General features: G+C 50.0%; 2 protein-coding genes across 2 annotated transcripts in view; one reads left to right on the top strand and one right to left on the bottom strand.

Annotated features, from left to right (window-relative positions):
* Window positions 1-17,381, bottom strand: part of LOC119956440 (transcriptional enhancer factor TEF-1-like) — a 76,040-nt gene that overhangs the window by 47,910 nt on the left and 10,749 nt on the right. The window contains 1 exon segment of the mRNA XM_038783675.1: window positions 4,063-4,314. Within this exon segment, the coding sequence (XP_038639603.1) occupies window positions 4,063-4,210 (148 nt within the window). The 5' untranslated portion in view covers window positions 4,211-4,314.
* The window catches only part of LOC119956609 (spidroin-2-like), a 14,690-nt gene continuing 2,042 nt past the window's right edge, over window positions 4,734-17,381 (top strand). The window contains exon 1 of the mRNA XM_038783947.1: window positions 4,734-4,813. Within this exon, the coding sequence (XP_038639875.1) occupies window positions 4,734-4,813 (80 nt within the window). The remainder of the gene's footprint in view (window positions 4,814-17,381) is intronic.

The following is a 17,381-nucleotide window of genomic DNA, read 5'->3' as shown; positions in this document are numbered from 1 at the left end:
CGCGTCATCCCGGAGACCGCGTTATCCCCGAGACCGCGTTATCCCCGAGACCGCGTTATCCCCGAGACCGCGTTATCCCCGAGACCGCGTTATCCCCGAGACCGCGTTATCCTGGAGACCGCGTTATCCTGGAGACCGCGTTATCCTGGAGACCGCGTTATCCTGGAGACCGCGTTATCCTGGAGACCGCGTTATCCTGGAGACCGCGTTATCCTGGAGACCGCGTTATCCTGGGGACCGCGTTATCCCCGAGACCGCATCCTGGAGACCGCGTTATCCTGGGGACCGCGTTATCCTGGGGACCGCGTTATCCTGGGGACCGCGTTATCCTGGGGACCGCGTTATCCTGGGGACCGCGTTATCCTGGAGACCGCGTTATCCTGGGGACCGCGTTATCCCCGAGACCGCGTTATCCTGGAGACCGCGTTATCCTGGGGACCGCGTTATCCCCGAGACCGCGTTATCCTGGAGACCGCGTTATCCTGGAGACCGCGTTATCCCCGAGACCGCGTTATCCCGAGACCGCGTTATCCCCGAGACCGCGTTATCCTGGAGACCGCGTTATCCCCGAGACCGCGTTATCCCCGAGACCGCGTTATCCTGGAGACCGCGTTATCCCCGAGACCGCGTTATCCCCGAGACCGCGTTATCCCGAGACCGCGTTATCCTGGGGACCGCGTTATCCCCGAGACCGCGTTATCCTGGAGACCGCGTTATCCTGGGGACCGCGTTATCCTGGGGACCGCGTTATCCTGGGGACCGCGTTATCCTGGGGACCGCGTTATCCCGGAGACCGCGTTATCCTGGAGACCGCGTTATCCCGGAGACCGCGTTATCCCCGAGACCGCGTCATCCTGGGGACCGCGTCATCCTGGGGACCGCGTTATCCTGGAGACCGCGTTATCCCCGAGACCGCGTCATCCTGGAGACCACAATGGGCTGATTGGTTGAGGATAGACTTTGGGGCATAAACTCTTGCACTTTATCCAATAGTGTCATGGGATCATTCATACCCACCTGAGAGAGCACATGGGGCTACAGGTCAAAATAGGACATAGAAACAGAAAAAAACAGAAGCAGGAAGAGGTCATTCGTCTCTTCAAGCCTGCTCAGCTATTCATGGCTGATCATCAAGTTTAGTAGCCTGATCCTGCCTTCTCCCATATCCCTCGATTCCTTTAGCCCAAGAACGATATCCAATTCCTTCTTGAAATTACACAATGTTTTGGCCTCAGCTACTTTCTGTGGGAGTGAATTCCACAGATTCCCCACTCTCTGGGTGAAGAAATTTCTCCTTACCTCAGTCCTAAAAGGTTTACCCCTTATCCTCAAACTGTGACCCCAAGTTCTGGACTCCCCCACCATCGGGAACATTCTTTCTCAAAAAACAAATTCCCATTAAGGAGCAATTTAGCGTGGCCTATCCACCTACCCTGCACATCTTGGGTTGTGGAGTGAGGCCCACACAGATACGTGCAAACTCCACATGGACAGTGAGAGGGTGGAGTGCGTGAGGGGCTGGAGGGCCCCCGTATCTGTCTCCTGTGAACTGAACCCAACAAGAGTCAGAAATTCCAGGACAGGAGAGAGAAAAGTGGTCAGGGGCAGGACGTCAACAATCAAAATCTGCAACACCGACTGACATTTCTAAAGTGTTAAATGATAATAATCACAAATGGTCAGGGATGGGAGGCAGGGAGGAGGGAGGGAGAGAGGAGGGGCTGGGGAGGGAGAGAGGACGGATGGGGGGGGGGGGGGGGGTTGCCTGAAAACAATTCTGAATCAATCATGCAAAACATCAAAGTTCTGCTGAAAAACAGGGAAAATGCAGAATTCAGGCGAACACCGTGAGATCACGATGCCTGTGAATTCGCGAAGCTGCTAGCCACTATTTTCCATGCCACAACTGGCTTTAATGTAGAACCCAACTGGTTTCAAAAGGTTAAAAACAGCAGATGAAACTATAGATGATCCAAGGAACAGCTGCTCACAGCTGACTGACCCCAAATGTCGGGAAAGGGCATCGAGACAATTTATGAATTTGTTTTAAAATAGTGCCAATCGCGCGCACACAATAACCCATCAGGCAGCCATTTCCTGCATGGATCAAATTTCCCTTTCGTCATCAAGGATGTTTTTGTGACCTTGAGACTCAAACATGTTGCATCAAAATCACCCGAACTCTGATTTTAAAAACAGTCCAACTACTTTCTTTCCTCATTTGTCCACTTTGACATTTGACATTCACATATTTACCTTCAAGTTAACATATTCTTTTGCCTTCAGTCCTAGCCTGTTGTTATTTGTTCAATGACAATTACTCGAGAGTGGCAGACTTGAGACAAATGTAAATGTTGAAGTTTGTCTGATACACAAAGATCCACAGGGCGGGGCGGAGGAGGATGGTCTTGGAAATAATTCTGACCTTGAGGAATACCAGAGAATTGGCACCAATTCAGAGTCAGGGCAGAGAGGGAATGTGTCAGAATCTCAAAGCAAATCCACTGAAACTGAGGTGCTTCATGTTTTAAAGTGAAAATCGAATTTAGGTCCAAACAGAACTTTTGTTTGTGACGTTTTGTTTGCGCCATCAGGCTCCATGTCTGGCATTTGGATCTCTGAGAAGAGGCCAACATTTAAAGCGGATCAAGTCCCCGTTGCCTCGATTATGGAGCAGCTGCTAAATCAGAGCACGAGCAAATCAGCAGCTTCTCCATTTCATAACCACGTGCAGCCACCCAATCCCTCAGTACTTCAAAATCCAGGAACTCCAGTACTGTTACGCACACTTTCCCTTCTAATTTCTGATCAGGAACACATGCGGAGGCCCCATTTGATGCCTTTACTGATATCGCCATCAGCCAGCCATGTGATCTCTAGCAGACCTTTCCATTTTCACTTGACATACTACAGAAACCGTTTAATTTCAAAAAGGTGTTCCTAAAGGTAAATAGAACATAGAAGATTACAGTGGAGAAGGAGGCCATTCGGCCCATCGAGTTGCACCAACCCACTTAAACCCTCACTTCCACCCTGTACCCAATAACCCCTCCTAACCTTTTTTTGGGCAATTTAGCATGGCCAATCCACCTAACCCGCACGGTCTTTGGCGGTGGGAGGAAACCGGAGCACCCGAGGAAACCCACGCACACACGGGGAGGACGTGCAGACTCCGCACAGACAGTGACCCAGCCGGGAATTGAACCTGGGACCCTGGTGCTGTGAAGCCACTGTGCTATCCACTTGTGCTACCATGCTGCCTAATTCACAAAGGAATGGGCAAAAGGAACCTCATGAAAAGAACACAGCATCTTACTGTTTGAAAGGTGAAGCTTCCTTCACATCAAATCTTCTCCTTCCCACATTTATACAGAATATGGATTGAGCAATGGTACTGAGAAGGCAGAGCAGCCATATCAAGTGGCTTCATTTAGTGGGCAACACAAATATGAACTGGCCTGGGAGCTAAGTTCCAGTAAAGACGCAGCAATCTGGAATGCACCACACGTTAACATTTAAGAGGATCCTCACATTATTGCAAAAGTTGCAATTATTTGAAAAGAAAGCTGCTTCCTGAGGAAAAAAAATAATGCTGAAAATATTTCAGCATAACATCCCTGGAAAGGATTTGTGCCATGTGATCCAGTTTTAGTTTTGCTTTTGCTTTGAGCAGACAATGCAGAGACAGCTCTGCTGCTGACCACTTCAAGATTGATATCCATGTTGCTTCTCAAGTGCCCAGTCTTAATAAATGGACTCACAACGTCATTTACCCAGTCCCGCATCAGTGGCTGGTGCCTTTAGATCATTGCAAAAACACAGCAGTAACTAACCTCCCTCGTGTAAAGAAAATTTAGAGGGAATACTTCCCAGCCGCCAATCAAGATAACCAAGTTTAAAGTATGTTTAAACATTCTAAACTTGTGCACTAACTTACAGGTTGTCCGGGCAACAGTCCGGACCATTCTCCATTTCAATGGAAACAAGGCAAATAAAGGACGAATTTCAGCATTAACAGCGAGTCATTTACTCCTCCTTGAAATCAAAGTGTCTGTCACTCACCGTACATTTTTCCTTCATCTGATAGGATAATTTTCCGCCGGCCACATGGTGGGTAGATGGCTAATGCTTCCCGGAAGCTCTGCTCGATGTCAGGACTCCACACTCCCTCTGCTTCACTGTCCAAACTCTTCTCCAGTGAATCACTCATTGTGTCAGAGTCATGGTCAGGGCTTCCGCCCTCGCTCCAGCCGGCTGTCTCAATTTTAACTGTGAGGGTCTCCAAGCTACAACTTGGAGGGCAGCACAGCACATCTGAGCGAATACAGAAAATACAAGTTCAGGAACCGGTAAATACGTTTGAAAAAATGCACTTCAACATGAAATGGGTTTGTACTGTTTCATTAGGAACACAATATTGGTCTAAGGGTCCAGCTGCTACAACCACATTTTCAGGTTATTTCTATTCCTTCTCCTTTGGCCTCTTTCTTCTGCTCTCAACCTCAAGAAATCCTGCAATTAACTTGCAGAAAGTGGACAGAAGGAAATGGGAGTCAGTGATTGGGAGATGCAATGAAACAACGAGAATAACAAGAAGATTGCCAGCTGAGAAATAATCTGCCTGTTAATGGTTTGTGAAATAAATTTATATTTTTACCCTCAACAATTACCTCCTTGATTTTCATTACAGGCCAGTATCTCTATTGCCTAGCTCTGCCACAGCTACAAGTAAAATGTCAAAACTGAAGCAGCACCAGACCAGTCGGAGACTTGCATTCCAGGAAAATTTAGACAATTTTCACACAACTGGAAAGTAACATTCACTAAAAACACCAGGAGTATCAAGTAAGGGGAAAGGGTTTTCCATTCACCTGAGATTTCTTCGAATAAATGAATTAATCCGACACCGAGACATGTTTGTAACCATTTAGGCCATTGTGGTTTAGTCTATAACTCCTTAACCAAACAGGCCATCAGGGAGGAGCTACATTCGGTCACTTCACAACGTATCCTGATCTCAAAGGCTCGTGATCTCTTGAGGTTTTCCAGTTAGTTATCCAGTAATATTGCTCTTTCCATCCATCTATCCACATGTCCATGACCTCAGCTCCTTGGAAACATCATTTGTTTCATTATGGATCCCCACGCCCATTTTCAGGTGCTATTGAATTTAGTTTCCTTTGATCGTTAGCCAAAGATATGTTAGGTGTCCCCACCTTTCTCTCTCTGTATAGAGAATAGCATAAGGCAGCCCATTAATAGGGCCTCTATTATATTATCATTAGGTTTTCATTAAAGGAGTGCAGACTCTCTCTTAAACAACTCCATTCAGGAGAATTCCTCCAAAGTTATCTGCGCTAATCTAATTCTGGCCACTTAAACATCCCCAATCATTCCCCAATCATTCCACAATCAGTGGCCTTCCTTACACTACCAAAGCTCGGAAATTCTCTCTGCCAGTCTACCTCATTTTAAAACTGTCCTCTTTACAATAATCTTTTGGTCACCTGCCGTGTATCTCCTTCTATGGCTTGGTGTTAAATTTACTTCATGATGCTCTTGTGAAGCCATACAAGAAATAGGAGCTGGAAAAGGCCATTTGGCCCATCGAGCCTGCTTGATCTTTCAATAAGACTGTGGCTGATCTGATTGGAGCCTTAACATCCAAATCTGTCATGGGACATTTTAACGGCATTATATAAATACATGTTGCAGTAGAAATCCCTGAATGATCAGGGAACTGATGGTATTGTTGACCCCTGGTATTAAAAACTATGAATGTTAGTGTAGTTAATGGAATTGGTTTTAGTTATGGCTGCACGGTAGCACAGTGGTTAGCACTGTTGCTTCACAGCTCCAGGGTCCCAGGTTGGATTCCCAGCTTGGGTCACTGTCTGTGTGGAGTCTGCACGTTCTCCCCGTGTCTGCGTGGGTTTCCTCCGGGTGCTCCGGTTTCCTCCCACAAGCCCTGAAAGACGTGCTGTTAGGTGAATTGGACATTCTGAATTCTCCCTCTGTGTACCCGAACAGGCTCTGGAAATGTGGCGACTAGGGGCTTTTCACAGTAACTTCATTGCAGTGTTAATGTAAGCCTACTTGTGACAATATTAAAGATTATTAATTAAATGTCTTGTTTGTACAGTATGATGTAATTGTGGTATATCATAGCTGGAGTACATTATAGAAAAAGTGCTTTACATACACACTGATCAGAAAAAAAATCACATAAATAAAACTCTATATAATGTTCCATAATGCTTTAGTGAATTGCTTCAAATTGCTCTTGACTCCTGTGCTAGACCTGTCCCACCAGAATACCCGGCTATCGTATAACCAAAAAGCCTCTGCTTCAAAGACAGCACAAGTTTGAAAAAGAATCCACTGTTATACAGTTCAATGCCCTTCACAATGGGCACACTATTAAATTCTCAAACATCCACTTTACTGAAACTCCCATTACAACATTGGAGAGGCCCTTCAACAAAGGCGGCAGTTTCATTATGTCCGAGCGTTTTGGCATAAGGCACATGTAGCTGGACCCTAACTGAATAGTTCTGCAGGGCATTGTGAAGAAATTCTTTTTACAGTCAGCCCTTCATTTCAAACAGCTGCTGCACAGACTCAAACCACCTGCTGTAGAATGGAACACATTAATAAAAAGGGACAAGGAGGCTGACAACAGGCAGACTCCCATCAAGCATTGGCATTTCACGCTGACAGCTGCCACTGTCATCTGCTTTCTTTAAGCGAAAAAACTCAAAACTTGTAAAACATTCTCAAATGAAAGATTAATGAAACATAAAAACATCTGAAGGAAAAGTGGAAAAATGGACACAGAGTATGTGATAAATAAACAATTATACCACCATGTAATTCAGTCTTATTGTCAGCTCTTCCCTCTGAATCACAAGGTTATGAGTTAAGGTCTCACCCTCAGACTGGAGTATGAAGATCGAGTGACACTCCAGTGCAGTACCAAGGGAACACTACACTGTTGAAGCTGCTATCTTTCTGATGAAACTTGAAACCAGAGGCCCATCTTTCCTTGGAGGTGAATGTAAAAGATTGCATGTCACTTTTTCAACAATGGGCAAGGGAGTTGTCCCTGGTGTCCTGGTCAATATTTCATTGTCAATCAACATCACAAAATAAATCATCAGATTATCTCATCTTATCACATTGCTGTCTTTCCTACATCGCAACATAACAACATGTCATTGGCCGTGAAGCATTTTGGGATGTTTGGTGGTTGTTAAAAGCTCTATTGAAATCAGAATCTGCATTTTACTTTTCTTTATAAATGCTCTGATGTAATAACTGATGGATAGAGTTGTGACCACAATCTAACGGAGTAAGGGGGGGATCTGGTATATTCTCTTGTAAAGGTATTTTTTTAGTTTAATAAAAAGATACCAGTTACAAAATCACTGTTCCATGAAGCAGACTATCACCTTTTTTAAAAATAAGGTTGTCTGAAATATTGCCATAATTGAAACATCCATTTGATCGAGCATACCGGATTGATGGTATTAGTTCCAACAGAAATAGGCCTGGCTGGAGCTGCCAATGGGTACAATGCACCTTTTTATTTATTATTACAGAGAAGGAGAAATATTGGAATAGGGCCCACACCCACCTTCCAGCTGATACAATGAATTAATAGTACTTCTTTCAATTTAGTAAAATGTATATGCTGCTCACGGGGTGGTCAACCGTCTCAACATTTACAAACTAAAAATTAGATTGGGTGACCACTCAGCAGTTCACTGCTAAGACCCAAGCTTCCAATTTTCATTCTCCTCTCCTCTCTGACACTGGCCTCCCAAAAACTATTCCAATGAAGCTCAAAGAACAGCAATAATTAAAAAACATCTGCAAATACTCAGCAGATCTCTCTGTGGAGAGACAGGGTTAATGTTTCAGGTCGATGACCCTGAAAAGTGAACTGTTTCTCTGCACAGATACTGCCTGTGAACTGTTTCTCTGCACAGATACTGCCTGTGAACTGTTTCTCTGCACAGATACTGCCTGTGAACTGTTTCTCTGCACAGATACTGCCTGTGAACTGTTTCTCTGCACAGATACTGCCTGTGAACTGTTTCTCTGCACAGATACTGCCTGTGAACTGTTTCTCTGCACAGATACTGCCTGTGAACTGTTTCTCTGCACAGATACTGCCTGTGAACTGTTTCTCTGCACAGATACTGCCTGTGAACTGTTTCTCTGCACAGATACTGCCTGTGAACTGTTTCTCTGCACAGATACTGCCTGACCTGCTGAGTATTTCCAGCAGTTTCTCTCTTGGTTTCAGATTTCTGGCATCTGCAGTATTTTGCTCTGAAGAACAGCAGTTCATCTTTCATTTTGGCACTTTACACCCTCTGACCCACTCTGTTTCATGGCTGCCGTTAATAATGTTTCTGCATTTTCCACTTACATCAACTCTTGTCGCATCTTTTATTCCTTTACTTATGCCATTATCATTCCCTTTAGTCTTGCATGACCAATGCTTTTGTAATTTAATCTCTCCAATGAGAAATGTTAACTCTGTTTCTCCCTCCTACTTGCTGCCAGACAAGCTGAATATTTCCAACTTTCTGGCTTTGTTTTTCAGTCCTGCAAACACAGCATTTAGCTTTCTGTCCATTGTGCTTATGTCATATTCACTGTTTTGCCCTGTTAAGAAAGGATTTTTACCACAACCCAAAGGTGTGCTGGCTAGATGGATTGGCCACGCTAAATTGCCACTTAATTGGAAAAAAAATAATTGGGTACTCTAAATTTAAAAAAAAAAGAAAGGACTTTTATTTAAAACAACTGTTTCCTTATTGTTGGATAAATCCTAAGTCAGTATAATAAAATGGGTATGAGGAACTGAAGACATATGCAAATAACTACAGCAGGGATATAGAAACTTGCCCGAGGCCATTGATGTTACAATTATGATTCATGACAAGGAAATGTTAGACACTGTACAAGACAGGCTCCACTCGAACCGAAATGCGCCCAGTGCCCTGCTCAGGAGGTTTGTCGGTGCTGTTGGGGTGTAAACTAACCTGGCAGGGGGCTGGGTGTCTGGAGGGAAGGTTCAGCTGGGGGGAGATGCACAGCGCAATGGGCAACGTGGGCGGAGGATGCTGGGATAGGCGGAGGATGCTAGGATAGGCTGCTGTGAGCCTCCCAACTTTCTCCACGCCTCCCAGGATTCTCTGCCCCAAACAGGCGGGACCGAATGACGCTCGCGGACGTAGGTCGTAAACCTACTTACAACCTACCTGCATAGGACCCAACAGCGTCCTCTGATTCTCCGGCCTCCACAGGGAGTCTGCAGCTGGGCGATCAGTGCTGGTCCATACAAATGTGTACTGGGGGGGGGGGGGGTGTGTCTCCAGGGCCATCAGAGACCTCTGGGTGGTCAGGGTAAGTGCAGGGTGGCTCCCTGGCCCTCCCCGTGGAACGTGGGCACCTTGACAGGGCCAAGCTGGCAACAGCACTGCAAAGGTGCCCAGATGACTGCCAAGCCAGCAGGAGCACTGCCTAGGTGCCAGGGTGGCATTGCCGAGGGCCATGGAGTGAGGAGGCCATGCCCATGAAATAAGGATGGAGGAGGGGGGGTTTTGAAGGGTGTGAGGGTGCTGGGAAGGTACGTAGGGGCCTCCAGGAGGTTTGGGGGTGATGGGTGGGGTCCTAGAAGGGAGGGGGTGCTGTAAGGGGGCTTGGGGGGCCTGAAGAAGGGGGGACTCACAGGGATCCCATAGTGGGGTGTCCTCACTTGGGAGGTGTGAAGTAGTGTCAATGTGTGTGTGGGGGGCGACATTGCCCATGGGTTGGAGGGTATGGGGGACCCACACGCTCACTTTCAAAATGGCGGCCCAATCTCTTGAGTTCAGCGCCCCAGTGAAATGGGCAAAACCAGTGAGAAACTCCCCAGGACCAGAAAGGGACTCAGTTACATTGAACAGCGATGAGGAATTCACCGGCAGAGCCGGCAGGAAACTCTCTGAAAAAAATACCGCACATTAACTTAGGAATTTCTAGGGAGAATCGAGCCCAATAAGTGAGTCAGGAAGCCAGAGAAGTTATACAGCAGCTACGTCAGGAGAGCGTTTGGCAAGATTGGATGGTGTAACATGGGGGATATGATGTCATTGCTGTCACTGAGACATGGTTAAGGGAGGATCAGGATTGGCAGCTCAATATTCCTGGATACAGGGGCTGGATTTTCCATTCCTGCATCTAAGTGGTGGCCAATCTGTGGAGTTCCACGACAGTAAAATCGGCACCAAGCCTGCACCGATCCGGCTACCGGGGAGGGGCTAGCACCGGCACCGCATGGAATACCCGCAAATTACACACAAAACAGAGGGAGATTGACAGGACCGTCCTGTACAGCCACAGGGCTGACAGGCTACAGCCCCGGGTGCACTTACACCCTCCCCACACACACACACACACACACCCACACACCACTCCACACCCTCCCCACACACACACACACCCTCCCCACACACACACACACACACACACACACACACCCTCCCACACACACACACACACACACACACACACCCTCCACACCCTCCCACACACACACACACCCTCCCCACACACACACACACCCTCCCCACACACACACACACACACACACACCCTCCACACACACACACACACACACACACACACCCTCCCCACACACACACACACCCTCCCCACACACACACACACCACACACACACACACCCTCCCCACACACACACACACCCTCCACACACACACACACCCACACACCCTCCACACCCTCCCCACACACACACACACCCTCCCCACACACACACACACACACACACACACACACCCTCCCCACACACACACACACACACACACACACCCTCCACACCCTCCCCACACACCCTCCACACCCTCCACACACACACACACCCTCCACACACACACTCCACACACACACCCTCCACACACACACACACACACACCCACACAGACACACCCACACACCCTCCACACCCTCCACACACACACACACACACACACACCCTCCACACACACACACCCTCCACACACACACACCCTCCACACACACACACCCACACACCCTCCACACACACACACACACCCTCCACACACACACACACACACACACACCCACTCCACACACACACCCTCCCCACACACACACACACACAGACCCTCCACACACACACACCCACTCAACACACACACCCTCCCCACACACACACACACACACACACACACACAGATCGCGCCCGAAAAGATGGCCCTGCTGGACCGCGTACCCGTCCACCCGACCCCACAGCCCACTTCCTGCACCCCCCCTACACCCCCCAGCCCCAGCAGAAGCCCCCCGACCAGCGGCACGCTGTCGGCGATGTGTGCCGGTGCTGGACACTGTCCAGCCACCACGACAGGCTCACGATCATTGAGACCACATGCGGACGGTGCTGTCGGAAACTCGGCCTATCGGAGCTGCAGCATCGTGGGTGAGCCTGATAATGAGATGCAAACGGGGCTGCAACTACACGAGGTGCAATGACGCCGATTTGGAGGGGACGGAGCATCGTGATTCGGTGCCACACCATCGCCTGCGCAATTTTGGCTTTGGGAGCTATTCCCCGCCCAATCACTGTGCCCAATTTTGGTGTTGAGCAAATTGGGAGAATTCTGCCCAGGATCCTCCGGTGAGATAGGGAGGGAGGTTAGGGGGGGGGAGGGAGGGGGGGGGAGGGGGGGGGAGGGGGGGGGAGGGGGGGGGGAGGGGGGGGGGGGGGAGGGGGGGGAGGGGGGGGAGGGGAGGGGGGGGAGGGAGGGGGGGAGGGAGGGGGGGGTAGGGGGGGGGGAGGGGGGGGGAGGGGGGGGAGGGGGGGGGGAGAGGTTAGGGGGGGGAGAAGCGGTTGCAGTTTTGATCATAGAATCAATTACAGCAGTAAAGGAGGGGCAACATCTTCAAAGGATCTTCAAATGAAGTCGTATGGGTAAAACTTAAAAATCAAAAGGAGCAATCACATTGCTGGCAATGTTCTACAGGCCCCCTAACAATCCGAAAGAGATTGAAGAGCAGATATGAAGGCAAATTTCAGAGAAGTAATAGGGTGGTGATAATGGGGGGTTTCAACGTCCCAATATTAATCGGGGTAGTCATCATGTGAAAGGTTTTGAGGGAGTGGAATTCGTAAAATGCATCCAGGAGAACTTTTTAAGCCAATACGTAGAAGGGCCAACAAGAGAGGGGAGGAGCCTGGATAAGTGGGTAAGTGGTTAAGTATCAACGGGGGAGCATTTTGCAGACAGCGATCATAACTCTGTTAGATTCAAGATTGTCATAGAAAAGGAAAAGGATGGGCCTGAGATCAAAGTTCTAAACTGGGGGAAGGCCGATTATAATTACAAAATTTACAGTGCAGAATGAGGCCATTCAGCCCATCGAGTCTGCACCAGCCCTTGGAAAGAGCGCCCTACCCAAGCCCACACCTCCATTGTATCCCCACCTAACCTTTTTTGGACACTAAAGGGACAATTTAGCATGGCCAATCCACCTAACCTGCACATCTTTGGACTGTGGGAGGAAACCGGAGCACCTGGAGGAAACCCACGCACACACGGGGAGAATGTGAAGACTCCACACAGATCCTCCCTATCTACCCCACCCTGTCCTTATCTACCCCACCCTGTCCCTATCTACCCCACCCTGTCCCTATCTACCCCACCCTGTCCCTATCTACCCTACCCTGTCCCTATCTACCCCACCCTGTCCCTATCTACCCCACCCTGTCCCTATCTACCCCACCCCGTCCTATCTACCCCACCCCGTCCCTATCTACCCCACCCTGTCCCTATCTACCCCACCCCGTCCCTTATCTACCCCACCCCGTCCCTATCTACCCCCCCCTGTCCCCTTCTACCCCACCCTGTCCTTATCAACCCCACCCTGTCCTACCCCACCCTGTCCCTATCTACCCACACTCCTGTCCCTATACCCCACCCTGTCCATATCTACCCCACCCTGTCCCTATCTACCCTACCCCTGGCCATGATCTACCCCACCCCGTCCCTATCTACCCCACCCCGCCTTATCTACCACCACCCCGTCCCTAGCTACCCCACCCCTGTCCCTATCTACCCCACCCTGTCCCTATCTACCCCACCCTGTCCCTATCTACCCCACCCTGTCCCTATCTACCCCACCCTGTCCCTATCTACCCCACCCTGTCCCTATCTACCCCACCCTGTCCCATCTACCCCACCCCTGTCCCTATCTACCCCACCCTGTCCTTATCAACCCCACCCTGTCCTACCCCACCCTGTCCCTATCTACCACACTCTGTCCCTATCTACCCCACCCTGTCCCTATCTACCCCACCCTGTCCCTATCTACCCCACCCCGTCCCTATCTACCCCACCCTGTCCCTATCTACCCCACCCTGTCCCTATCTACCCCACCCTGTCACTATCTACCCCACCCCGTCCCTATCTACCCCACCCCGTCCCTATCTACCCCACCCCGTTCCTATCTACCCCACACCGTCCCTATCTACCCCACCCCGCCCTTATCTACCCCACCCTGTCCCTATCTACCCCACCCTGTCCCTATCTACCCCACCCTGTCCCTATCTACCCCACCCTGTCCCTATCTACCCCACCCTGTCCCTATCTACCCCACCCTGTCCCTATCTACCCCACCCTGTCCTTATCAACCCCACCCTGTCCTTATCAACCCCACCCTGTCCTACCCCACCCTGTCCCTATCTACCACACTCTGTCCCTATCTACCCCACCCTGTCCCAATCTACCCCACCCTGTCCCTATCTACCCCACCCTGTCCCTATCTACCCCACCCCGTCCTTATCTACCCCACCCCATCCCTATCTACCCCACCCCGTCCCTATCTACCCCACCCTGTCCCTATCTACCCCACCCCGTCCCTATCTACCCCACCCTGTCCCTATCTACCCCACCCTGTCCTTATCAACCCCACCCTGTCCTACCCCACCCTGTCCCTATCTACCCCACCCTGTCCCTATCTACCCCACCCTGTCCCTATCTACCCCACCCCGTCCCTATCTACCCCACCCCGTCCCTATCTACCCCACCCCGTCCCTATCTACCCCACCCCGTCCCTATCTACCCCACCCTGTCTCTATTTACCCCACCCTGTCCCTATCTACCCCACCCTGTCCCTATCTACCCCACCCCGTCCCTATCTACCCCACCCTGTCCTACCCCACCCCGTCCCTATCTACCCCACCCCGTCCCTATCTACCCCACCCCGTCCCTATCTACCCCACCCCGTCCCTATCTACCCCACCCCGTCCCTATCTACCCCACCCCGTCCTTATCTTCCCCACCCCTGTCCTTATCTACCCCACCCTGTCCCTATCTACCCCACCCTGTCCCTATCTACCCCACCCTGTCCCTATCTACCCCACCCTGTCCCTATCTACCCTACCCTGTCCTTATCTACCCCACCCTGTCCTTATCTACCCCACCCTGTCCTTATCTACCCCATCCCGTCCCTATCTACCCCACCCCGTCCCTATCTACCCCACCCCGTCCCTATCTACCCCACCCCGTCCCTATCTACCCCACCCCGTCCCTATCTACCCCACCCTGTCTCTATTTACCCCACCCTGTCCCTATCTACCCCACCCTGTCCCTATCTACCCCACCCCGTCCCTATCTACCCCACCCTGTCCTACCCCACCCCGTCCCTATCTACCCCACCCCGTCCCTATCTACCCCACCCCGTCCCTATCTACCCCACCCCGTCCCTATCTACCCACCCCGTCCTTATCTTCCCCACCCCTGTCCTTATCTACCCCACCCTGTCCCTATCTACCCCACCCTGTCCCTATCTACCCCACCCTGTCCCTATCTACCCCACCCTGTCCTACCCCACCCTGTCCTACCCCACCCTGTCCTACCCCACCCTGTCCCTATCTACCCCACCCTGTCCTACCCCACCCTGTCCTTATCTACCCCACCCTGTCCCTATCTACCCCACCCTGTCCCTATCTACCCCACCCTGTCCTTATCTACCCCACCCTGTCCTACCCCACCCTGTCCCTATCTACCCCACCCTGTCCCTATCTACCCCACCCCTTCCCTATCTACCCCACCCTGTCCTTATCTACCCCACCCTGTCCCTATCTACCCCACCCTGTCCCCTATCTACCCCACCCTGTCCTTATCTACCCCACCCTGTCCTTATCTACCCCACCCTGTCCTTATCTACCCCACCCTGTCCCTATCTACCCCACCCTGTCCCTATCTACCCCACCCTGTCCCTATCTACCCCAGCCTGTCCCTATCTACCCCACCCTGTCCCTATCTACCCCACCCTGTCCCTATCTACCCCACCCTGTCCCTATCTACCCCTGCCTGTCCCTATCTACCCCACCCTGTCCCTATCTACCCCACCCCGTCCCTATCTACCCCACCCCGTCCCTATCTACCCCACCCTGTCCCTATCTACCCCACCCCGTCCCTATCTACCCCACCCTGTCCCTATCTACCCCACCCTGTCCCTATCTACCCCACCCTGTCCTACCCCACCCTGTCCTACCCCACCCTGTCCTTATCTACCCCATCCCGTCCCTATCTACCCCACCCTGTCCCTATCTACCCCACCCTGTCCCTATCTACCCCACCCAGCTTTCTCTGCATCTAAACTTGCTTTAGAACTCTTTCCAGTTCTGATTAACGATCATTGACCTGAACATAAATCTCCCCACAGAGTATTTCCAATATTTTAAGTTTTTAATGTCTGGGTGAGACTGTACTGAGTGGAGGAGAGAGTATGGGAATCGGAAGTGGGATTACAGGATTTGGTACTGAGACCCGTCCTGTTTCTAATGTACAGTAACCCAGTGAAATGTAGACAGTAGATTCAGAGAAAGTGGCTCGGAAATGATGTAATTAGTTGGTCAGAATGTCAGTCACTGAGGAAATTTAATGTGGAGGAAAAGCATTTATTTACAATTGGACTTTTCAGAATTTGCAAGGCACTTCAAGCTGAACATCTGAATTATTGTCTGCTCGATATGACAACCAACAGGGGACAAAGTGTGGACAGCAAGATCAAACACACTGCAATGAACACTTAATCAGTTTTAAGTTATGTTTAATTGAGCAACTCTGACAGCAAATAGTGAGTATTACTACTCGGCTAGAGATAGACAAATATAAAGAACTGGTCATAAACAGGAAAACAAAATGACATTTTCTAAATAACATTGAGAGGGTTGAGGTGAAGACAGAAGAGGTGGAGGAGGTTCAAAGATCAACATTATTATTAGCCTGACAATGGCTGAGTGAACTAAGGTGGATCAAAGAACTTGTCTGTAACGTGTGAAGACGAGATCACAGCTGTAAACCGAGCAGTACTCGCACAACTCGAGGCCCCTTTTCTAGATAAAAGTGATGCACCTGGTGGATGTGCTTTCGTTGTTGCTCAAGTGGTGTAGAGGCTGCCACAATTCCCGCTCCTCTAATGAGGACAGACTTCCCATTACTAATCATTTTCAACAGCTCCAGATAGGAAGTTTGTGATTGGACATCAGGTCAACAGAATTAGTTAGCTAGGATGATACCTATTGTCAAATAGCCCGCCAGCACTAATTTTCTAGGAACCCACAGAACTGCACCTTCAGAAGCCAAGTGTGGAAAATGGGAATGAATGAGATTGGTACTGAATAACTCAGAAGATTCCGCAATGTTGGACCTAGGCAGTTACCCAGATCACATTTTAGATAATGAAGCATTTACCACATCATAAAATAAGTGGAACTGGATAGGGGCTGGTTTAGCACAGTGGGCTAAACAATCATACCGGTACCAAAGAAGAACCAGGCAACGTGCCTCAATGACTTGACTTCAGTCATAATGAAGGGCTTCAAGAGGCTGATCATGAAGCGTATCACCTCCATACTCCCGGAACGCCTTGATCCACTGCAATTCACATACCGTCGCAACCGGTCCACATCAGACGCCATTTCCCTGGCCCTACACTCATCCCTAGAGCATCTCGAAAACAAGGACTCCTACATCAGACTCCTATTTATTGACTACAGCTCCGCCTTCAACACCATAATCCCAGCCAAGCTCATATCAAAGCTCCAAAACCTAGGACTTGGCTCTCCACTCTGCAACTGGATCCTTGACTTTCTGACCAACAGACCACAATCAGTAAGAATGAACACCAACACCTCCTCCACAATAGTCCTCAACACCGGTGCCCCGCAAGGCTGCGTACTTAGCCCCCTACTCTACTCCCTGTACACACACGACTGCATGGCAAAACTTGGTTCCAACTCCATCTACAAGTTTGCTGACGATACGACCATAGTGAG

Source organism: Scyliorhinus canicula, chromosome 23 (genome assembly GCF_902713615.1).
Source record: "Scyliorhinus canicula chromosome 23, sScyCan1.1, whole genome shotgun sequence".
NCBI lineage: Eukaryota > Metazoa > Chordata > Chondrichthyes > Carcharhiniformes > Scyliorhinidae > Scyliorhinus > Scyliorhinus canicula.
The sequence above is the reverse complement of the archived record's forward strand: the minus strand, read 5'-3'. Positions and strand labels throughout refer to the sequence as shown.